The sequence below is a fragment of the Cyanistes caeruleus genome, chromosome 2 (assembly GCF_971803275.1).
Source record: "Cyanistes caeruleus chromosome 2, bCyaCae1.hap1.1, whole genome shotgun sequence".
Lineage (NCBI taxonomy): Eukaryota > Metazoa > Chordata > Aves > Passeriformes > Paridae > Cyanistes > Cyanistes caeruleus.
In genome coordinates, this window is record NC_141702.1 from 15,558,863 (window position 1) to 15,583,466 (window position 24,604).

The following is a 24,604-nucleotide window of genomic DNA, read 5'->3' on the forward strand; positions in this document are numbered from 1 at the left end:
AGTTCATGTGTGATTGAGTCCAAAGTTGTGTCCACAAGGAGAAGAAATGCAGTCAGAAGTGAAGGGTTGGTCTCACAACTGTAGTCTAGACAGTAATTAATGTCTGCCTAGAATCAGCTCCACTTGAAATTATTTTGTGACACAGCAGGATTTTGTGATGTCGTATCTTTGTACAGTAGTGAGGCTTGTAGTTTTTTGAGAGCCAGACAAATGATCTGTTTCCAGAGAACACTGCATCCTGTGACAGGGCAGTTCCTCTCTGCATGATGTATGAAAGCATGTGATGGGGGTGGGTTGTATTGGGGTTTTTTGAGCATCAAGTCATATGATGCTGTTCTGGTGTAAGATGGGATGGCTATATTGCCCTTGTTTCACTTTAATTGTGAGGATGTTAATTCCATGGACTTCCTGATTTTTTATAATGTCAGTATTTGGCAGGATATTGCTTTCTTTTTTCCTTTGTAAAATGGTCTGTTATCATTAATAGGACAGACTGTTGTTAAATCAAGTAGATCCAGCAGTATTAGTTTTGTTCCTCCCTGGTCCTTATTTAAGATGTGATTAGTGAAGGAGATAATTTGCAAAGTTGGAAGTGTGTGAGGTAACATGTAGGAGCTGTTGTGGGTATTCAGCTGTATTCAAAACCACCAGAAACAGCAGCTTAATTATCTATACAGCTTCTGCTAAACAGAATTTGCACCCTTAAGGAAATATACCCACTGCCTAGAAACAGATGTTTATTTTACTGTGGGAAAAAAACTTTGGAGTAATATAAAGGTGCAGCTACATGAACAAGTTTTTCCTGGGATGAGCTAAAGGGTATTTAGTAAGCTGTCAGCTTTTCCATGATAGCCATCACTGGCATGTCTGAATGTGTGATAAGGAGAAAGTAGTTGCCCAGTGTAACTGCAGAAGTGCAGTGTGGAGTAGCTGGTGGACAATAAAGCAGCAGCATCCTTGACCTCCCAGCACAAGGGCTGGGTAACCATACCCCGAGGCTTTGTCTGCTGCTGACTGAGTGCGGGCACCTTGTTTTCTCACGTGGTTTAACTAGTTTGGTGCAGCTGGGATCGAGTCAAAAACATGCCTTCTAAAACATCAGCAGTGCTGACGTGGTGGCCATTCTTACCAACAGGTTTGTCCAGAAGTGTGCTCAAACAGAGTGTAAACTTTTATCTTGTTATGGTTTGTTAGACTGCTGACATGCATTCGGTTCTTGCTTTGAACTTGTTTCTCACACAAGTTCTTCTGTTTATATGTTCTTGATGAGCCAAACAGCAACCGCTCTTCAGTGGAAACAAGTAAACATGATTTATCTAAAATGTTAAAGGCATGGGCTGTTTTGTGTGGGATTAGTGTTTCAATTCACTTTGTGTTGTGTCTCTGGCAATGTTTCTGTACTAGATGTACTGGAGAAAGATGTAACAGCAGGAGTTGTTACAAAACGGCTTTCCCACAATGAACTTTCTCAATGTGTCCTCTTCATCAACAGTCTCCTAAAAGCAGCATAAGCTGTTCAGAGAAGGTATCCACAAACATTTAGGCAGGACTGCATCACCTCCTGCCTGGTACAGACCGTTTGTGTGCCCAGCTGAAATACTGACTATATTTGCCTTCTGCATTAGCATTCCCTGGAATGGTGCTGCAACCAAATGATCCGGCTGTATTGCAGCTGGTGAGTGGCTGTAACTGCAAACACAGGGGCAGCTGTTTTATGTAGGGTGATGGAGACCTGCTTTAGCTCTTGTGGTTCAAGCTGGAAAGACTCCAGTCTGTGTTTCTTGGTCTAAATTCTGAGACTCTGAATTATATTTCAAATTACTGTACTCAGTTACTTTAATTAAAATATTTAAATGTACAAGAAGAACATATAATAAACTAAATAATAACTAAATAAAACATATAATAACTAAATAATAAAAATAATGAACATGGAGCACTTCAACCATTCAGTCACTCCTCATCTGAATCAGAAAAAATGTTACTAGTCAACTTCTCATAAACTTTTGGTAGGTGTTTGATACCCATTGGAAATCAGTGCAGTCAACGAGTACTGCATGAAATGCAGCCTGGAGCACCTTTTTCAGTCTCAGAGATGAAACTGATTTAACAGTCCCACTGCAAAATCCTTCCTGAGTGTGTTTGCAGTGCTTGTTCTAGAACTGCTCCCTGTAGGCTTGTCATCCCATTCCAGTGCCTTTGACAGAAAAATTACTTCTGCTTTTATTCTCTTGGGATGATTGGAGAAATAATTACAATCATTCCTACAAACCCCACTGATTATCTAGTGTCTTTTTTAAATCCCAAAAGTAATACTTTTGGTTTTAATTTTGGATCTTGAGTTTTAGGTAGGAACATTTTCTATCATGGGATAATTTTGAAGAGAGTTTTAAAAAATGTTAATTATATCTTCTGGAAAATCTTTGTGCTTTTCAATAAGCTTAACCTTTCTATAAATAATACAGTGCAAAAGAATGCTTATGAAATAACTGACTTGCCACATTTACTTGTTGGGTTCCAGACAATAGATGGGGCATGAGATCATGGGAATTTACTGTTATGCTTATGGAAGCCAAGCTGGTTGGAGAATGGTGACATTGGCATTTGAATTGCTGGCTGAGCACTAAAGAGAAACTTCTTTTGAAATACATGCAGTGGCCTCCAACTCAGGCAGTCAAGCTGTTACCCCATGCATTCTTGAGGTCTTTGGTGCTGGAGCAGAGTTTATTAAAAGATACTTTCCTGTGATAAGTCTGGAGGCTTTTAGCCCAGAAACAAGGTGAAAAAAAGAGGGAGGAGTTGGTGAGTTCAAAGCTGGGGGTAGAGGAGGATCACTGCTGTGGGAGAGCTTTGGGATATCGTCTTGTCACCAATGTTCCTTCACTCTCTCTCTTACAAACATGATTTCTGTATGTTCTTGGGAAGTTTCCCTCCAGAAAAGAAGGTACCATGAGGTGAAGGCTGGTGACAATAAATAAATAGTTGCCATATCAGGATGCAATTAAGGTGTTCTCTAAAAAGACAGGAATTCAGAAATCTAGGAGGGTGTGGGAGGGAATGAACAGCAAAAAAGTGGTTTGGGAAAACTAAGCTCAGGTCTGTTGAAGCCCATGGGAAATGACTCTTGGACCATAATAAAGATAACGGGGAAGTAATACCATGAATATTTTTAAACTTGAATAAAAAGTCAAATATATGCTTTCTATGGCTCCCATCCACAGACTGCTGTACAGTTGGATTCTGTACAGTTCTGTGTTTTCTTTAAAATAATGACACTTCATCTTTTATTTTCAATAAGCCATGAACATGGTTTCATTTTTGCAATATGAACATTTTACAGAAAAAATTTTGGTTTGAGTATATTACCAATATATTTGTTCCACCTCTGTCTGATACCATAATTAGTTAACAGATTATGTCTGGGAGCAGCATATCTTAAGCCTCTACTTATGTTGTAAGTAAAATTAAAGGCAAACAAATTTAGGAAGGGTAAGAGGAAATATGAACAAGTGCAATCTTGTTTCAGGGTTACAGGAACTGGGAGTGCCATGTGTTTCATTTGTTACTTCAATAGAATCATCTTACTCATCTTTGTGAACTTCTTAGGTCTTGTTCTTACTACCCTTCCTGTGTATCTGTGAGGCATTTCCAGAAGGGTGTTTGTATATATTAAGGTGGAGTAGGACTGGCCTACCAAATAGAAAAGCTGGATTTTTTTTTAGCAGACTTCTCAGTTCTCTTGCCATGAAACTGAGACATTTTGTCTGGCCATAGCGGCAACTGCATCTTGCTCTTTGGCATGCCTTTCTCTTGGTTCTGGTCTGTACTTCAAAAGCAGAGGTGGAAAAGGACAGTAATGTTTTGTAGCTGGGGTTGTGCCTCTTGGGCAGACCTTGTTCTTGGCATGTCCCCGAACAGCACGGCAGTGGTACCACACCTCGTTTCATGCCCCACGTACCACACGCTTGGTCTGTATCATAAACCAATGTTGGATATCCTGTATATCAACATTCACTTTAATTGAGGGGTTAGCTCTAGCTGAGTGTGGTGAGAGAATCTAGAGTTTGATTAAAAGAATTCAGAACAAGGTGGTTTAATAATTTTTTTTTTCCAGAATTGATTTCCTTGCCTGTTCCTACCCCCTTCCTAGGTGGCTCTGGATGAGGGCAGATGTCAGACAAAAAGCAATTAATTAGAACAGACTTTTTAACAAAAAAAGAGCTGTATGGAGGGGGAAGTTAGGCATTTATTCACTGTATTGCTCTAGTGAACCAGCTCTGCAGCATATGGCAACCTAAAGATGAAGGCCCTGCAGCAGTGGGTCATATATGGGGAAAATCCCCACAACAGAAAATATAGTGATAGAAACTTCTCTTTGCATATAACCCGAAACACATGGTAATCAATTGCAGGAGCTCTCGACCTGTGGGTTGTAAACAGAAATCAGGAAATTGCAACTGCACTGCCCTTCCTGTGTTGCTCAAGGGCTGGGGAGGGAGAAGCCTGGGAAATGCTGCTCAGTGGCTTCTGCTGCCCAAGAGAGCAGCTGTGTCGCCCATGCCTCACTCAGTCTGGTGCAGGGCCAGGAGGGCTGTGACAGTCATCTTTGCTTCTGTGCCTTCCTCACTTCAGTGTACACAAGCACACGTGTGGCTGTACACTGCTGGTTAATTCTCCCCACCCACCCCCACGCAATAGGAAAAGCAAGGTGCTTTCCTTGCCCTGATTAGTGCATTCATTCCTAAAGTGTTCCTGGGCTTTGGAGGCATGGATCTGGGGATAAATTATGGTACTGAGTGTCTGGTTTAAAAAACCCATATTTCCAGAGCTATAAGCATCTAGACTTCAAGTTGGCAGTCTTGGTTTGTTGCACAGTAGCCAGTAAAACAGCTTGTTAGTGGCGCTGCTTACTTAAAAGTCCAATAAAACACATGAGGTGTGGTAAACTAGAGACCAGGGGCTCTGAAGGAATGCCATCTTCCTTAACAGAAAACCTCTTTGGTAGCTATCAGATCTGGTTTAGAAGCATAGCTGGAAATGGAGGGGAAAGAAACAGGGAATTTTTTTAATAAAGAATATATGGGTGAGCACTGCTGTCTCTTGTAAAACACATCTGAATCCTCATTTAGTGCAGTGAAAAGTGAGCATGTCTGGCTGAGAAGTGGGAATAAGAGCCTCTGGTTAAGGCTGTAAATAGCAACTGAATCTATCAGTGCTTGGGGAAGCCAGGGTGTTTGTTGGGTGTCTCGCTGGGTGGTGGGTCCTCCAGAGAAGGAAGAGTGTGGATGGGTCCTTTGATGAAGGAATGCCTTACAAAGTAGTAGGAGGCTTTATCAGCAAGAGACAAACACTGTTAGCAGCTGTTGTGCAACTTGTTAATGGTGGAAACATCTGCAGAATATTGACCTGAATTTGTAATTTGTGTACTGCTCCCATAGGAGTTCAGGCAATTGGTCTCCTTTCTCTGAACAAGTTTTCATGTTCTGAGTAGGAAAAGGAGTTTTGCATGATGGTAAGGTATTGGGAAACCAGGGTATCTAACATGAGTTGCCTTGTTAGTTAGTTCTGATTGATTGTGCTATGCAGATATTTGTTTTCTGACTACTGTTAGGCAGAAAGGCCCAATACAGTCCAATCTGCAATTAAGTCTTCCAGGTTAAACTATTTTCTTCCTCAGATTTGTGTGGGGACCAGCTGGTGAGGAGAGTAATTCACCCCAGAGAAGTGGGGACGTTCTCCCCATTTAGTTTCTGGGGGGCAACTAGGGAGGGTATCAGTTATCCATTGCTCTGGCAGTAAAAATTATGAGTTGGTTGCTCAGAAATTGTAGAAAAAACGGATGCAAATTCTGTCTCTCTCAGATTGTGTCTTGTCTCACTCTGATTTCTACTTGCCTACACAAAATAGACCATTACTGAAATGTAAAATAGTTATCCTAAAATTAGAGCGAATTGTGGTCTTACTGTTGAAATGGGAGTCTCTGGTTCGCCCTTTTTTTAATGTGTGCATTTGGAAAGAAAGCCTTTTGAAACTAAAACTTTCCTTGTTGGTCTTTCAGACACAGTTGAGTCCATGCTTTCAGACTATGACATCCTCTCTCTGTCTAGCATCCAGCAACACTCACTGAAGAAGAGAGACCTCCAGCCTGAGACACATGTAGAGAGGCTCTTAAGTTTTTCAGCCCTGCAAAGGTAATTAAATCATTAAATCAATCAGTGATTAAATAGCATATTTGTCTTCAGTTTCTGATGAGTAATGTGCAGTTTCAAACCCAGAAATTGTTATCTTGTTTTCTGTCATGACTGGCCAGTTCTTCTAGGTTAGCGATCTGCATCATTTATATGACTTCAGAGAGGCTCAGAGGAAAGGGGAAAGTAAGTTCTGTTTTATTTTTCTGATAGCTGAAGTGGCAGTAATTTAGGATTTCTGTTGCTTTATTCTTAGGTTTAGTTTCATGTAGATTACTCCCACTGATCGGGTTGGATCTCACTTGTACCTCATCTGGCAGTGTTGTCAGTACTTGACTTCTGGTTCTTGAAAATCTCAGCCTTCGGTTTTGGAAGTGTTTGTGGTGTGTTGCCCAGGAGATTTACTGTATTTACTTTCATGGAGGTTTAATCCTTTTCCTACTGAGTATAAATGTCCCATTAAATAAAATACTTATTTTAATCTTTTGTTTGTTTGGTTTGGTTTTTTGTTTTTTGTTATAAGATGGGAAATAAAAGCTGTGGTGAAAGGGGGAGGAGAAGTAGAAGGGAGCAGGCATGAAGATTGCAGGAGTTTTATTCTGAGACTCAGAAAAGTGCCTTGCAGGTATTTGAGTGCTGAAACTGTGAATCTGAAATGGGGAGCAGGGTGAATATAACACTTTGTATTAACAAATGTAGACTGATTGTTGTTTGTCTGACATCTTTTGTCCTCTGTGTATTCATGTGCCTTCCCCTGTGTCATCTTCAACTGTCGTGCAAGTTATGCATAATTTTTGAATATTTGAAAGGGCAATTTTTTTGACTTTGGAGGGGCAATTATGAGAGGTTAATGGGATCAGATGTCTGACTGTCCTTGTTTTGCACTGCCTCATGCACCCTGGCTTTATGGTGAGGCTGCCAATGACAATTACAGAATAATTGCAGAGGAGCATGCCAAAAATCTTTGACCCAAAGCTCACATAAACCAAGAACCCATAAGGCTTCTTCCAGAAAAGGTTATCAGTTTACTTCTTGGGATGGTGTTTAGTTTTTGTGACAATATATTGTAAAAAATATAGGGAGTTCAGATTTTTGTTTATGGTCTTCTGCCTGTATTATGTCAGAAGGTAAGAACTTCAACATAATTTATTTTCAAATAGATGAAGAAATTTCTTGGTCTGATTTTTTTTGTCTTTAATAGTTACCAGTAACTGGTTTTGCTTAACTGCAAATGGAGAAGGCACATCATGAACAAACCGACTGTTTTGGATTTTGGGGGTTATTTTTTAACTTTTTTTAAATGAAACATCTGTGATTCTAAAATATTTACAGTTATGAATTACACAGTATATATTTTCGTAGCCTGCTTATCAGAATTAATGCTTTGTAACTTCTTTTGGACCCTCAGTAAAATGGAGATTGAATGTATCTGTTATGTGTATACTTTGCTTAAAAATAAATGTAAGTAAATTCTTTTACAGGCACTTTAAATTATACTTAACTGCAACTGCTGAACACTTTTCAGAAAAATTTCAAGCATTAATTGTGGATGGTGAAGGCAAGGAAAAGGAGTATCATGTTCAATGGCAAGACTTTTTCACCGGACATGTTGTTGGTTAGTATGAAGTAGACTATGGGTCAATGCTGAGAAACAACAGCTTTGCTCAAGTCTCTTGGGCAGACTAAATGGTGTATTTCCTTCATTTTCATCAGATATGGTTAGGATGAAGAAATAAACGTAATTCTTATCCCATTGGGTTTTCTGGTTTTGTTTTTGTGGTGTGTTTGGGGATTTTTTTAGGTTTGGTGGGTGGTAGGGTTTATTGCATCAAGCTCCTAAGATAGAACTCTTGTGTTTAGTTTGGCAGGACACAAAGGTATAATTTACTTAAGCAGCAGCTTGCAAATTTTTTTTTTTTTTTTTTTAATGCTGATGGTAGCTTTAATTCCAGCTGGAATGTAGGACTTGAATACTCCTTGCCCCAGAACACAAAGCCGAGGTAGAGGTGATGCAATGATACCCAGACTGTTCAATTAAAAGACAGTTCATTGTAGATTACTTTTCTGTAAATAAAGATACCATGCTCCACTTTATGTGTACTTTATTAGTACTCATGCAGTACTAATGCTTTTGCTGAGTTGTTTTGATTTCTTTGTTGCCTTTGTGATGTGGTGAGACTTTTCTCCTGGAATGCAGGCTGACGCCAAAATTGCTGTCTGATAGTAGTTAGGTGCACGCTGGCTGCTTTTGTTGGCAGAAATATTGTGTCCCCTATTACTAATCCCCAGAGCCATCTCAACACTTCCTGCAAAATTTTCTGTTAAATCTGAGTCTCAATGACTGACTATTGGGAAGTTGAGACTTGAGGGAAATGCTGATTAATTTTTTATTTAAATGGAACCGTACAGTGATTGAAGAAAGTATTTTTGTCATGAAGTTTAGAAACAATTAAAAACCCCCAACAAACAGTGTCTGTGCAGAAGCACATGCAAAGAGCTGAATTAATTTAATTCTTCTGTGCTTATGTTAAAGGAGAGCATAATTCCAAGGTCGTGGCACATATTGGGGATGAAGATTTTACAGTGCGAATCAATACTGATGGAGAAGAATACAATATCGAGGTATGCTTTGCTGTGGAAAACTGTATCCAGATATTCATCTTCTTTTCCTCTGGGTGTTCCTCTTCCTAGCTGGTTGTGTTGACACTTCTGTAGCTCAAACTAGATTTGGTGGTAGGTAATGTTTGCTTTGGGGTGAGAAGGGAGAGAAATAGGAAACCAATTTGGCTTGTAAGTGTTGACTTTTATTAGCGAGTGACGTTCTCTGACAGTTGCATGTTTTAGATACATCAGGGAGAAGGTACATTTTAAACAGAAGGGGGTTTCAGAAACAGAAATGGTTAATGTTAGAAATTAGTGGTGATCATGGCCTCTAACAAGCTGTGGCAGTCTAAACAGAGTCAATGTCTGTGAAGCTTTTTAAAACTGGCTTTGTTACATCTTGGAAGTTCTCCCATTCTTAGAGCTTCATTGAAAATCTGATATTTTATCTGAAAATCTGGTTATTTTTCCCTATGCCCTTGTTTTTCACTGTTTTCATTGCTTGTGTTATTTTGAACTCTTGGTTAAAAAAAAAACATTTTCAACAAATATATAATTACAGACTGTCATAATGAGATATTCAGTGCAGTATAATCCCAGTCACAAGCAGTATTAGAATGGCTGAATAACAGTAATTATGGCTGAGTGTTATATGAATATTGTAATTGTCTCCAAACCCACAGATACGCAGAATTATAGGTAAACCCGAGAAATCTAGTCGTGTTAAAGTATAAAAATGTGATCAAAATGCCCAAGTCACTTTACTTGTGTTTTACATTAAGAACATACAGCTGTTTGCTTGTGATATAAAGCATTTTTGTGTTTGTGGTCCAGAGCAGTTGTGGGTGTGCCTGGTCTCTCCATGCAGCCAGCCCCTGTCCCTGGCTGGCTGTGTGTGCAGCTGAGGGCAGGCAGTGGTGTGCAGCCTCTGGCTTGCCCATGCTGCCTCGCTGGTGGTGTCCCCAGGTCAGCTTTGGCCACTGACAGCCCTCGGTGAGATGATTCCCATGCACAGCAGCAGAGGGAGCATGCCTGAGTCTGTTCCCCAAAGGCAGCATGGACTTGGCTGCTCTGCCATCTCCTGCTTTTGTTTTTGAGATAGTTGTGTATGGTTTGGAAAGGCTGTGTGCCTTTGTGTAAAGCACTGTTGCACTCACACCTTGCCTTTCTGTGTGAAACCTTCAGTGCTGCAGACATGGCTGCTGACATGGTACAGCCTTCACATTTTGGGACCTTTTTGCTGTGAAGCAAAAGCACAGTGTGCTAAATAATGGCTGGCTGAAGTTGCAAGAGCCCTGCCTAAGGGCTAGAGGAGACCCAGAGCCAGGTGCACTATGTTGTAGATGCAGGCAGTCTGTGTTGCTTGGCTTTGGCCAAAGAACTGACCCTGTCTGTGTCATATTTGGTGGTGTTGCTTTAGCTTTAACATTCAGATAATAGCAGGACTTGTCAGTAAAGTGAAAAGATGTTTGTATGCATCTGCTGTGGGAATTGGTGTCTTTCCTTGGGATTTCATGGTCTTCTTTGGTTTTGGAGCAATATTCATGCTTGTGAGTGACTTGGGTAGCTGTTGAACATGGAAGAGCCTACATTCTGCTGTGTGCTTAAAGGCTCTTTTTTACCTGCCTCCTCCTGTGCTTCTGGTCAGTGCATTTGTTAGCAGTTAAAGATATCCTCCTGGCACCATGGTGTTACAGAGGGGAGCAGAGGAACCTGAGAAGCCTCTTTAGCTTGCTCAGATTTTGATGAGAAGAAAAATTCTCTCCTATGGCCTTACCAGGTATCTGCCACTATTTTAAGATACTCTCAGACTTTTGGATTCCCATGTAGCATAAGAGAACATAAGACTTCTGTTGGCTTTCTTGGGGGTGTCATTTTATCAGTAAATTTGTTGCTGTGGGTGAAGTGTACTTTTGCATTTGTGTGTAGACAGAAAGCTGTGGAGATACAATGGTACATACATAAAGTTTTGTATTTATCTAGACTTTGGGTTCACTATGTTTCTAACTTCTCCTTGTGCTGTCAGCCACTATGGAGATTTGTAGATGATGTGGAAGATGAAAGACTGCTGGTCTACAGATCTGAAGATATCAAAGATTTCTCAAGGTTGCAGTCCCCCAAAGTATGTGGTTATTTAAAGCTAAGTGAAGATGAGCTCTTGCCAAAAGGACTGGAAGACAGGAGACAAAATGAAGGTGAGTGTCCACACCTTGAGTGAGCAGCATCTTTGAAACAAATTTCTTTCAATTCACTGTGGGGATGGAGGGGAGAAGCAGCACTCCACATGCCTCTTAAGACAACTTTGTTCTTCTGTGCACTGTGCAGCAGGACTCGTTTGGCCTCTGTGTTCACTCAAGGTATCCATCTTGAGCTGTGATGGGGTTTTGAGAGTTTTTGGTCTCTTTCCTGTGTCCTTTGCTGTGTCAACAAAAGTTGGGGTAGTGATTAGGAACAGGAGGAGAGGTGTTAAGGCTGTGGTGATGACCATAAAAGCTCTATAGGTAAATCTGATGAATAACTCGGTTTCACTGCTGTGCTTTCTTGTCCTTACAGTAAGTTTGAGGACTGTTAAGAAGACAAAATTTAAGAATAGCCACTAAAGAAACCCAAAACCACAAACTAAACCTAAAAATCCCCATTCTCCTCCCAGAAGCCCACCCACACTCAAATTCAGGTCTTAAATAAGGACAATAGACTCAGCAGTGCTAGTAGTATTGAGTGTTTGTTTGAAATACTTACTTTAGAAAGCACCCATCGGAAGAAAAGAACAGTTCCAGAGGACTCCAAGAATACATGCAAGATGTTGGTAGTGGCAGACCATCGTTTCTTCAAGTACATGGGCCGTGGGGAAGAGAGCACCACTATAAATTATTTGGTAAGTAAATGTACCGTGTTAAAATTTGCTGGAATAGAGGCAGGAAAATGCACTGATGCAGAAGTTAAAACATACACCTTATACTACTTTTGTACACACAGCTTTTACCTGTGAAAGTGCTAAATCATGCTTTAAAAATATTCTACAATGAAGCTAATGTAGTTCAGTAGTCTTCAAATTTCACTTAAAAGCAAATTCCTTCATTTCATATGCTTCTGTTTGCTATGCCATTTTCTGCCCAGGAACTTCTCTTTTCTCAGTCAGAGCTCTAGGGTTCCCTGGATTTTGAAATCCAGTCCAAATGATCTGAGTGTCTTTAAAGTTCTAGCATGTTTAATGAGAGGTTAAAGCAACTCATATTGATCTTCTCAGCATTCTTTCAGGATTCTCTGTCCAGAACAATAAATTAGAAGCAGGCCCAGTAAACAATTTGTTTGGTTGTACATTGGTGTTGTGGATTAACCCCAGCAGGCAGCTCAGCCTCAGGCAGCCACTTAATCTCTCCTCCCAGATGGAATGGGGAGAGAATCAGAACGGTAAAGGTGAGCTAACTTGTAGGTTGAGGTAGAAACAGTTTAATAGCAAAAGCTGTTCACAGCAGCAAAGCAAAACAAGCAAATTAATTCACTGCTTCCCATCAGCAGGCAGGTGTTCAGCCATCCTGAGGGAAGCAGGGTTGCATTGTGTGTACCAATTACTGAGTGACCCAGCCAAAACACTGGGGTTGTCTGTCTGACAGATTTTTATGAACTAGAACAAGGCCCACCCACAGCCTTTCAGCAGAAGGGGAGAGTATGGGGATCTGGGGGCTGCAGACAAAACAAATGAAAACAGGTTTGAAGGCCTGTTGTTTGTCAAAAGTCTCTTTCTGAACTTTACTCTTTGAAATGCTAATCACTCTGTTCAACTTTTGCTGGCTTTTTGACCTTTCTGTTCCCAGAAATGCTTTTGCATTCTCCAGGTGAGGGGGCCTCATTTGGTGTATTTGCAGAGGTGCTCTTATCTCAGCATGTGACATGTGCTGAGGCTGACCCCTGTTGTGTTTCCTGGGTAGAAGGGTACTGTTAACAACACAGTGATTGGAAAACTAAAGCATAAACTATTATTGAGTGGTTTTGAATGTCACTTCTCAGCAAGTTTGGTTGTTTATATTTAGTAGGAGGTGGTTTTTTTTAAGAGAACAGCTTGAAAAGGGAGGTATTGATTGTGAGCACTGACATGAGGCTTTCTAGAACCTTGTGCTTGAAACATAATGAGGAAAATAGTAGGTTTTTGGCTGGGTGAGGGTAGCAAGCCTGGGGGGTCAGTTAAACTAGTTAAGCACCATGCTAAAACAAAGCAGTAAAAACAGCTTCCCCTCAAAGAAATCTGGAAAATCAGTGTGTGAACAAAGTGTTTTCCAAAATGTCTTGTTCTTCGTATTATTGCCCTTCCACTACACAAACAAAAGTGATAAATGGAAAAGTTTGTGCTGCTTTTTTATGATGGAAAATTTTCAAGCAAATTGGATAATGCTGATCCAAAACCAGCAGTACTTGTATCCAGGCAGTTTGTTTTTTTACTTTACACGAGGTTCAGTTTTAATCCAGGTGACTGTTTCTAGGTAAGTGTGCTGCAGTTTCTCTGAATGTCTTTTACGCCATGCATGCTCACCTGGGTAATTTGTTTTTCTTTTCCACACAGATTGAACTGATAGACAGAGTAGATGACATCTACCGAAACACTTCCTGGGATGATGGAACCTTCAATGGGTACGGCATACAGATAGAGCAGGTATTCACTGGACTCTGCAGAGGGCTTCCAAGTTAAAGGATCATGGTTTAAGCAGCAGTGTTCTGATTATTTTTTCTGGGTTAGAGCTAAAATAACAAAATCCTACTTTATTAACTCTAGCCAGGAACACTCTGAAGTAGCATCTTGCCAGTGTTAATGATCTAACATGATTCCCATTTTGAATTCCTTGCAGTGTTTGAAATGTGAATTTTCAGGGAGAATCTTTCCATATTTGTTCCTAATTCAAAAGAGCTTTTTCTTGCCTGAATATGAGCAAATTTTGTTTCTTTCAGAAATACTCATGCATTTATTTCATATTTCTGTTGCTAGTACTTGGCTTACAAAGCCTGAGTGGGCCTCAAACACAGCTGAAAACATGCAATCTTGCCTGAAGAGCTTTAATGACTCCCTTAGACATCATGCTAGTGTAGAGGCTTGTATATGGACACAGGGAATATAGTGAATTCTATTTCTATGATGGTATCTCGAAGTTAGTGCACAGAAATCTGGAAAGCAGCATTAAAAACAGGAGGACTCCATCAGCTCAGCGTAGTGCAAGAGCTGTGATGTGGGACATGGAAACTAATGGTACAAGCCAGATTCCCCCTTTGCTGGGAAAAGATCTGCAGTCATAAAGAAAGAGCATTACTTGGGCAGGGAGGGGGTGGAGAACAGGATGAACTAATTCTGGATTACTGGGAAAGTAGGAATCCTTTAACACATTTTGGTTAGGTAGAACTCAGAAATTATTTGGGGTTATTTATAATGATTGTAATTGTTTGGGTTTTTTTCTAAAAGTTATATGCATCTCAAAGCAGAATTTTACAGTGAAAACTTCTGATATTATCCTGTAAAAGAGTTACTTACAATATAGTTACTTAGGATTTAGTTAGTGTATTTAACTAGCAGAGGCTGGAAAGTTAATATTAGTCATGCTGAATCTGAATTTTTTTTCCTTACTGATCTATTGAGGCATTTAAAATTACATTGAAACCTTTTCTGTAGCTGTAAAATTGACCAAAATTCCTCTTCATTGTTGTTGCCCTTTTTGACATGTAGATCATCATCCACAATGAGCCAAATCTTGTAAAATCTGGAGAAAAGCATTATAATATGGCAAGAAGTTACCCAGATGATAAGAAAGATGCCTGGGATGTGAAAATGCTGCTAGAGGTAGGTTGTAACCCTTGAAAAATTGTGCCCCTGAACAGAGAATTGCTCATTCATATGGCTGCTCTGTAGTAATGGGTGAAAGTCCTCTGCTCCCTCTGCATGATATATAGATGTCACACAAAGTCAAACCAGCTACTGTGCCCTGTAGCCTGTGGTATGGGGCTCCCTTGCATAATTACAGAGCAGACATCAATTAGTCTTATTAATGTGGTCTGAGTCAGAAAGGCAGTCCTGATACGTCTGGCCCTGAGACTGGCTGCCTTGTGACCTTCATCGAGTTGTTGTACTTGCCTTTGTCCTCCCTGTGAAAAGGGAAAATGAATAGACAAGTTATGTAAATGAATGTGTACAGTGTACTTGGGCATTAGTTTAATTTCCTGCAGCTCTGTAGGATGGCTAAACAGCTGCTGTTTTCTTACTTAAGCACCAGATGTAGGAGGTACTCATCCAGCACATAAAATAAATGTTATTGTCTATAGAGTAATAATAAGCACTGTAAGCCAACAGAGATTTGACTCCTGTTTTTTTGTTTTGTTTTTTTTTGTTAATTTAAGCAATTTAGCTTTGATATTGCAGAGAAAGCAGCTCATGTGTGCCTTGCTCATCTCTTCACGTATCAGGATTTTGACATGGGAACACTTGGACTGGCTTATGTTGGCTCTCCCAGACCTAACAGCCATGGTGGCATTTGTCCTAAAGGCAAGGCTTCTTTTTCTTCTGTCTTCTGTCCCAGTTGTGGGTTGGAAGCTAGTTTTGTTATTGATGTTTAATTCTTTTTTCTAACTTTCTTGGAGTATATTGTGTTATTTGCATAGACTCTTGATGCCTAGAGAGACTACCTGGAACAGAGGCTAGACAGTGTTAAGGGAATAAAGTAGGTACTTATTAAAATTATTTATTTAAAAGGCCTTCAAAGGATACACCTTGGGCAGTACAAGAGCCTGGCCAAGGCTGCACCCAAGATGGATGACCAGTCACGACTTTTTACACTTTTATAAGTTTTGGTCCATTTACATATTTGGGTTAATTGTCCATTTACAGCTTCAGGATATGAAGTCCCATCCTCCCAGATTGGTCTCCTTAATTCATATTTTTTGGGCCTGAAGCTGCAGCAGTGTCCTTGGTTCTCAGCTGGAAAAGGATTGTTTTGTCTAACTAAACTGTTAGGATGGGAACTTGCTAGCACTTTATATGAAGTTCAGAGTTACATACTAATGCAGTATTGAATCTGGAAAATATGAGAGCTAAAACTTAAGGCATCACTCTAGTAGCTGTTTTTTTACATAGAAGGGATGACCATATTTTTTGGCTGGAGCTGAAAAAAGCAGGAAGGATAAAAGCCATTAATCACAATCACCGAGATGTCTGGTGTGAACAGGCTGTATAGAAAAAAACCTGTTCTAAGGGCTGCTTTGTGTGGATGCATCCTCCAGTGGTTCTGGAATGGCAAATGCTGTTGTCTTGGAAATTTCTGCTGGTTTTGCCTTTACTGCAATACATGAGCTGTTGGAGCTGTGCTTGAAAAATTCAGCTCCAAAAACTGGTAGGAGGTAGGGTCTCACTAGTGAGCCTGTGAGAACAATAAAGCTATAAAGCTGTTCATTTCCCCTGACAAGTTTCCCTTTCCTCCCAGAAGTACTCTGAAACACAAGAAAAATGTTTCTCTATTTTATTGCTCACTCTTTTAGCTTATTACAGCCAAATTGCAAAGAAGGATATCTATCTGAACAGTGGCTTGACCAGCACCAAAAACTATGGGAAGACCATCCTCACAAAGGTAAAAGAGTATCCTCCTCATACATGTGTGCTGGTGATGTGTGCCATAGGATTGTGACAAGCTTCTGTGCTCTCTCACAAAAGTTTCCATTTGAGTCAGAGCTCTGGGGACAAGGATATAGATCATAAAACAAAAATCTTCTTTGTTGTAGCTGACAAGCAGAGTCAGGACTGAATGGAACTGAAAAATGAATTCACTGTGAAGCAGAAATGAGGAAACAGCTAGTGTCTCCTAGGGGCTGTGGTTTCCTAGATACAAACAGGCTTTTGATGTCAAAAGATGAATTGAAATGTATTTTGTTTTGACAAAAGATCCCCAAACAAACAACAAAACCCTAACAAAACAAACCCTCAAATAGAACAAGCAGGCAAAGTAGAAGGTTTAGTTTGAGCCTTTTAATGAAATTCCTCCACCTGATTTTTGTGTGTCCTGAGTAAAGCATATACAGAAAGTATAGTAGACGGGGCTTATTAGTGCTAATACTAAGCTTAATGTATATTGATGCTTCCTTGATTTTTTTCTATACTTTATGAGATAGTAAATGCACAAAGGCCTAAATATGAGCTTTGTCTCACTTGTAAAGACACGACACCAGTGCCTATGTCTGCCTCTATTAAGTCTTTGAAGTTGGGCATATATCGCTTTTGCTGACTTCTGCTGGCTTCTCAGCTGTGCTTTTCTGTAGTGTGATTATAATAGGAATTTATAATTGATGTGTGGGCTAAAACTTGGCACAGAAACTGTCGAGAAGATAGGGAAAAAAGACAGTAAAGCTTTGTGTTAGTGGGATGTTGACAGAGAGCTCTAGCAATAGCTGTTGCCATGCTATTTGCATTTGTTCAATCTCCAGACTGGAGTTCTGCCTTAGATTACAAAGGAAGTTGAGGTTTCTGTCTTCCCACTGGCAAAGCTTATGGCTTGGGACAATGGTTCACACTGGTTTCACAGGGAAAGTGCTGCATGGTGTCCACTCAGGTTTAAAAAAAACAAAACCAAAACAACCTTCTTGATTAAAACTCTTCTCCAAATGAAACAGTGAAGCACAGGAGGGATGCCCAGGCAGCTCTCCTGTCTGTGGCTCCCCCATTAGCCATCCTTAGACAGACCAGGGCAGCTCATGGCAGTGCTTGTCCTTCCTGTGCCCACACAGCAGCTGCAGCAGCAGCTCCTCTCCAAAATTTCCCAGTCTCCTTGTGGTTATCTTTATTTCTGTGTGAGTTCAGTTTGTGGTTGTCGCTTTGTGAGCTTGACACCATCTGCTGGGGAAGGTGCCCTGGGAGGTGTGCAGCGAGCAGAGCCAGTTTGGGATCCTCAGCACTGGCAGGTGTCTTGCATAAATGATGTTGGAAATCCATCCCTGTTGGGCCACAATTGCAGGTGTCTTTCCTAGAACTCACGCATTAGCAGAGTTTATTCAGCACTCCCAATGTCATTGTCCATCTAGAAGAAATAATTCTAATGTCAAGATATGTTAAACAAGAGATTGACTAATCATAATAGCTGGTGTTTATTTGGATTGGGTTTTGTTTTAACTTTTTATGCCTTCCAGCTACATTGAAGCAAATTTTTGTATTTAAGCATCTGCATTGCCTTGAAAACAAGTTTAAATTGATGTTCTAGGATAGCATTTTGCCTTTACCAGTGATTTCATGTTCAAATCTAGTCCTTGAACTTGACTTTGAAAAGGGCCACAATTTTATTTACCTTCATTTCTCCCCTTCTAAAACCAGAAAAATGTTCACAGGAAATTCCCTGCCATCTTGGTGTATCTTAGTATTGCTGGTGGTCTAGAAGTAGCTGGGATCTTCTGTCCTTTACTGCTCAGACAAATTGTTTCCAGCGTTGATTTTTTTCATGTTCAAAAAAGGAGGCTGACCTGGTTACAACACATGAACTTGGACATAACTTTGGAGCGGAGCATGATCCTGACAGTCTGCCAGAGTGTGCCCCCACTGAAGACCAGGGTGGGAAATATGTCATGTATCCTATTGCTGTCAGTGGGGATCATGAAAACAACAAGGTATGGTGGTTTAGTTTTGCATCAACACAAAAGTTTCTGCTATGTTCAGTGACCCTTTGCATGGCAAATCTATTTAGTTAATGATTCCTGTAGTTTGAAACCACCAGAATGTAATGGATTAGCCTTAAGAAAACATTTACATGCAGCTGCATTCTCTGCAAGATAAGCCCATCTTTGGAATTTGGGTTTCAGTGGAGTTCTCAGATGTCAAGGTGCATTTTAATTACTTGTTTGTAATTAGCTATGGCCGTATGTTGCTACAGGCAAGTCCCAGCAAGAGTCAAATCCAGAACCTTTAGTACCACACAGTGTTGGGGCGGCCCATAGCTGCTGTTGGAGAGGGTCTGCCAGGCACCACAGCTGTGGTGGAAGTTGCCCTGGCAGTGTGGCGTTGGCATTGTGCCTGTTGTACAGATGAGAAACCCAGATGAGCAGGGGATGGTTGGCCTGCAGTCTGGTCTGACCTGTGGCTGTGCCCAGCCCCTCTGCCCAGAGACAGCACAGTCTGTGCCTCTTGCTGTGCTTCACATCCTGGCTGAAGCCATGGGAGAGCTGGAGTTGTCTCTGAGCCAGACTGTGTGGGGGAGCCCCTGCAGTGGGTGGCAGGGTCTGTTACTGACCCAACTGTTACTTTCCCCTCTTAAAATTTTTCCAAGGTATTAAACTGACAGTATATAGGGAATAAATGCTTTCTGGGATGCCAGAGCTCAGAGGCACAGGGGGGCTATGGCTGTCTTAGATGACAGCTGTTGACAGAAAGGTACACTCAGTGCTGCTTTTTTGCCCTGTGACTCTCTAGATGTTCTCAAGCTGCAGCAAAAAATCCATCCATAGGACCATAGAGATCAAGGCCCAGGAGTGCTTCAAAGAGCGCAACAACAAAGTGTGTGGGAACTCCAGAGTGGATGAAGGGGAGGAATGTGATCCTGGCCTCTTGTACCAACTGGCTGATCCCTGCTGCTCTGCAGACTGTAAACTGAAAGATGGTGCCAAGTGCAGGTAAGGGGAAATGAGCTGCAGCTTCTCTGCACAGGAGAGAATAGAACGTTGGGCTGGGCTGAAAACTCCTAAAGCCATCTGCAGTGACACAGGCCTCTTTCGCATCTTTAAGGCTGAATGTGTGAGCTCACAACAATGAAGGATTTCATGAAAGGCTTCTATGTTCGTACATTAATTTTTGTAGCATTCTGTTTTCCTGAAAAGTGTCAAAAGCCACAGGCTTGAAAATTATTATTGTCATTGTTATTACTACCGTTATCATTAAGCAAACTTAGGCAATCAACAAACATTAAAAATTTCCTGTGCACACTTTCTGTGCAAATACAAGTTTTGTTTGTGTGGGAAGGTGGCTTTTTACACTGGTACATACTGGTAATTCCAGACTGCTGCAAAATGTGTTTGAGCAGACAACACAGTGACTGCAGTAAATGACTCCTCTTTCTGTTATTTCTTTTTGGGGTGTTCATGGCCTTGTTGCAATGCAGTGTCCAATCCTTTTTTTTCATAGTTCATCTCTACACCACGTAACATTAGAGAGCTTGTGCAATTCCTGTTGTTTAGCAAGAAAAGCCATCCATTTTAATGAGTGTTTTTGCACTAAGGCCCTTCTTGTGTTAGGTGAGAACAATGAAAGTAAAGACAATGCAGAATACAAAGTAGAGAACCTTTAGGACAAACAGAAAGGGAGAAATGTTTGGGGAAGGAAAGGGTGAAAGATCTTGTCCTAAGTTGCACAGCAGGTTACAAGAGGATGATCCAAGTGCCTTGAATAAATACAAGGGTCCCTGTGTTGTCTCTCAGTATATTGTACTTTCTATGTGATTTGACCTTCATGAAGAGTGAGTGTGTATGTAGAAGGGTGGCTGTGGGAAAGGGCAGAGAGGAAAAGGGTTGAATCCATGAGTCAGTCTCCAAGAAGTAGCTTTTTACTTCCTAAACATCTTTTTTCTCTGGCTTTGTTGTACTTATTTTTTTTAAAATTGGTTAATATTTGTTTATTTCATTTTCATCTTTCCTCAGTGACCGGAACAGTCCTTGCTGTAAAGGCTGCCAGTTTGAAAGTGCACAAAAGAAATGCCAGGAAGCCATAAATGCCACTTGTAAAGGAGAGTCTTTTTGCACTGGTAGGATATGGTTCTGTCCCCTGTATGTCAGCTAGCCAAGTGCTCCAGGCTTAGTGTCCTGTTCAACCCACTTTCAGTCTAGTGCCCTTTAGTTATCCGGTGCATGTAATTTTAGAGACCAGTTAAGCATCACAATATGCTCCTATAATGAGTTTCATTGTAGTTCAAGAGTCACTTTGTGATTTATTGCCCAGAATGACATTAAAAAGTTTGGGGTTTTTTTATTATTTATTTTTTTAATTTTTTTTTGTTTCTTTCCCTTGAAAGGAAAAAAAAAAGCAAAACAGAGTGTGTCACTGGGAGAGGACAAGAATGAATTTTGCCATAGAAAGGGTGGAATTACTGCAATTCTGCTTCCCCACTTGTTTAGTTCCTCCTCATAATCTTTCTTGGAGGCAGGGAATCAACTCAGAGTGTGCTTTGCCAAGGGGGGCTCCAGGGTCTGCACCTACTGCTTGGTTGCCAGTGTCACAATGCCTGAGCTGTTAGAAGCCTCCAAGAGCTTCTGCTGCTTCGCAGAGCAGCTGGCAGGCAGCCTGCAGTTGAAAACCAAGAACAAATCATTGGGGTTTTCCAGGGATAAGTCTGTATTTCCATTCTTTTCCTTCTTCTGCACACTTCGGTGCTCTGCCCTTTGCTCTAACACAGTCCTCCCACTCTGCTGACTTCCATCTGCAGGGAACAGCAGTGAGTGTCCCCCTCCGGGGAATGCTCCGGATGACACGGTGTGCGTGGACATGGGGAAGTGCAAGGATGGGGAGTGCGTCCCTTTCTGCGAGAGGGAGAAGAACCTGCGGTCATGTGCATGCAACGGTGGGTGACACAGACTGAACTGAAATGGGACTGGGACTGAAATTCATATTTCATCTCTGCTCCTTTGAGAGTGCTGGCTTCACTGTGGGCTGGCCTCTTGGAGGGCTGAGTTTGTGGTTTCTGGAAAAGTTTAAACTGTTGGGTTTTGTCAGCCATTCTCTGTTTAAAAAGGGAATGTGAATGTCCTCCTGTCTTCTGGTGGTTTGGGTTGAAGACATTAAGGTGAGACTTAGGGTCTGACACTCCAGCTAAAGTAGAGGACACTCTTCTACCTTCCAGCTCTACCACAGATGGATAAGAAGGTATTGTAAGGAGATTCCAACCAACCTCTGGATCCAGCATCTGGCAGTGGAGTGTACTGGCCTCCAGCAAGGAGTTAAAGAAAGATTTCTAAGAGATTAACGTACCTTGAGAATATAGAATCCCCAGCTTCATTCTCCTGCTAACCTGCCTGCCATATACATCTGCCAGTGATTTTTCCTGCTCCTTTGCTGTCCATATTATTCCCTAAATGTGGGAAAGCAGCTGGGAGCAGGATGAAAACTTCACAGGGGCAACACAAGTTACTGCTATGAGCCCCTCTGTTTGAGGTGGAGGGCATAGCCGAGGAGACAGGTGCCTAGAGGACTCAGAGCCCAAGAAATATTTAAATTTGTCCTTTTGGAGGTGCTTGGAACCTCTTCATTCCCTGTTGTTTCGAGCAGTGTTGGAGTATCAGCTTGGAGAATTTGGTCCCACTGTACCCCTTAATATGTTGCACAAGGGCATGTGATTGAATTTTAGGATCGATTGTCAGAGTGCCTGAACTTGGGTGGCTTGGTCCTGCTTTCCCTGCAGGGAGGCTGATCAGGACTGTGCTCAGATAGGAGACACATGGGGTTGTGGGTTGCAGGTGACTCTTTGTGCTTCCAAGGAATGAGTTTGCTGCTTTATTTCAGAAACAGATAATTCCTGCAAGGTGTGCTGCCGGGACGAGCAGGACAGGTGCACGCCATACGTGGATGCCAATGACCAGTTCCTGTTCCTGCGCAAGGGGAAGCCTTGCACTGTGGGGTTCTGTGACACAAATGTGAGTGCACCCAGCTCTGCTCTGCTGGGGGTCCGAGTCCTCAGGGAGGAGGACCGTGCTGGGAGAGAGAAGCCAGAGCGTGAGCAGGGTTTTAAGTACCTCTTCACAGGGTAAATATTAAAGGGTGTTGGAGTTCTGCAGAGACCCATGCAAGGGGAAGCTGTTACCTTCTGGAGCTGCTCATTACCCCCTCTGCTGCTCCCCATAGCTCAGCCAGCTGGCACCCTGCACAAAGGAGGGGACTGAGTGCTGCTGTAAGCTCAGCTGGGTTTGCAGCACTTGCCTTTCCAGTTGTTCCCGTTAGCACAATTAATTTTTATTCCAATAATTCAGGTCAGGGAGCAGTCACATGAAAATCCAGCCAGCAGTATCCAAAAGGGGCAGTGAGCTGTGGCAGGGAGACTGGTGGCTTGCTGGCGCTCAGTGGCCTTTTCCTTGGTACAGCTGCACAGACACCTGCAGACCCCAGTGGTTAGAGCTAAACTGGGTGCCAGCAGAGGTGAATTTGGGAGGGCATGTCCCAGTCCTTCTTCTGGCAGAACTGGAAGATCTACTATGTTAAACCAGCACAACCAAATCTGGACGTGAGTTTGTCTCTAACCTTGGTCTCCTGAGAGCTGAAGCCTTCTTTGTGGATAATGGGAACTGAGGCTTCCAGTGTTTAAATCTCTCCAGAAATAAGTTTTATGTCCACTGACATGGGCCAAAGATAGAGTGGATTTTGCATGTTTCAAACAATACAACTTGATCTGATTCAGACTGCAGTCAAATTGAAGCTGACCTGATAAAATAGAGGCAGTAAAAATGGACTGCTGCTATTGGACATGAGTGTAATTCTGTATTCAAAATGTAAGTCAAGTCATGCTTGTGTCTGTAGTTCTCATTTCATTGCTATCATTGTAACTCTTTCTCCAAGAAGGCAGTACTTAATACTTGGTAGCATAAGATTATTTTGTTACTTTTGCAGGGCAAATGCGAGAAGCAAGTACAGGATGTGATTGAACGATTTTGGGATTTCATAGACCAACTCAGCATCAATACTTTTGGTAAGATACCTAACCATGTCATTCAGTGATTTTTGAGTTCATGACATGAACCTCTAAAGCCTCAGGGGGAGTTAGCTGCCTGGATTTATACCTGTGTGCAAGGATAGCTAGTAGCAGTGCTTGTGATATATCGAAGTATATTTTTGCCTGAAGTTTGACACTACTGATCTCACCTTCTAAAGCTGAAAGGATGGGATATTGTTTTGAATTTTTATACTCCATTTTTTTCTAGGCATCTTCCAAGCTTGTGAAAGGGACGACAGCTTCTTGTCTGAATACCAAGAACTAGGTCAATTCGAGAAAAGGAAATAACAGTCAGTCTCTTTAGAGGTCAGCTAGATTCAGCAGGGTATAAAGTGGGCCTCTCAGTGGTATTTAAATGTCAGCTAACCCGAGGGGAACACTTCCTTTCTCTGTCATTTAAGAAAACCAGGGATCACACACCTCAAGCTGTGCCTGTGCTGAGTCACTCCCTGTGACTGATTGGGCCTCCTTGGTCTGGATCCCAAGTGTGCAACCCAAGCAGGTGTCACCTCACCCCAGGTGTCAGCCCCAGTGTCTCGCTCTATGTTACTGGCACCAAATAAAACCTGTGGTTAAGCTGGTGCTGTGTTGTAAGCCCTAACTGTGTGTGCTTATGGCACCACTGTTCCTGCACAGTGCAATTGTCTGAGCTGCAGCTTTCAATCTCAAGTTTCAGAGACAAAGAATTGTTTCTTACGTAACTGATAAAGCTTTTCAGCCTGCTTGGATAGAGGCAGTTTTTGAATCTTTGACGTTCAAATATTTTGTTTGTGGAGGCAAGTAGAGATCACATGACTGTTACATCAGAATTTGGTAATGGACTTGCAGTGTCTCTTGTATAGTAAGAGGGGCAGCTTGGCTGGCTCAGTATAGGCTGTTACAAAACAACCCATATTCAATATTACAGCCTCACAGTATTTCTCTTCAGAGAACAACAGAGAAAAACCTGTTACTGTTATTGTACTGGATACAATTTTCTAAATTTTCTAAAGTTCTTTCATTTTATCTTTGCTTACTCTAAAGTAGGCAGCCTGTGCTTCTCTGAGCAATTCTGAGGCTTCACTTGCCTGAGCAGTGGCTGCAGAAGGGAGGGATAGATGTGTGTGTTCATGAAACTTTATT

At 41.5% G+C, this 24,604-nt stretch overlaps 1 protein-coding gene across 2 annotated transcripts in view; it reads left to right on the forward strand.

Moving 5' to 3' along the window:
* ADAM17 (ADAM metallopeptidase domain 17) overlaps positions 1 to 24,604 on the forward strand; it is a 35,457-nt gene that overhangs the window by 6,452 nt on the left and 4,401 nt on the right. For both annotated transcript variants that reach the window (XM_023922584.2, XM_086875901.1), the window contains exons 2-16: positions 6,059 to 6,191; positions 7,670 to 7,803; positions 8,722 to 8,810; positions 10,816 to 10,984; positions 11,534 to 11,664; positions 13,348 to 13,437; positions 14,497 to 14,610; positions 15,165 to 15,309; positions 16,299 to 16,387; positions 18,255 to 18,407; positions 19,207 to 19,406; positions 20,427 to 20,530; positions 21,209 to 21,343; positions 22,282 to 22,412; positions 23,380 to 23,458. In XM_023922584.2, coding sequence (XP_023778352.2) covers positions 6,059 to 6,191; positions 7,670 to 7,803; positions 8,722 to 8,810; positions 10,816 to 10,984; positions 11,534 to 11,664; positions 13,348 to 13,437; positions 14,497 to 14,610; positions 15,165 to 15,309; positions 16,299 to 16,387; positions 18,255 to 18,407; positions 19,207 to 19,406; positions 20,427 to 20,530; positions 21,209 to 21,343; positions 22,282 to 22,412; positions 23,380 to 23,458 — 1,896 coding nt within the window. The remainder of the gene's footprint in view (positions 1 to 6,058; positions 6,192 to 7,669; positions 7,804 to 8,721; positions 8,811 to 10,815; positions 10,985 to 11,533; positions 11,665 to 13,347; positions 13,438 to 14,496; positions 14,611 to 15,164; positions 15,310 to 16,298; positions 16,388 to 18,254; positions 18,408 to 19,206; positions 19,407 to 20,426; positions 20,531 to 21,208; positions 21,344 to 22,281; positions 22,413 to 23,379; positions 23,459 to 24,604) is intronic.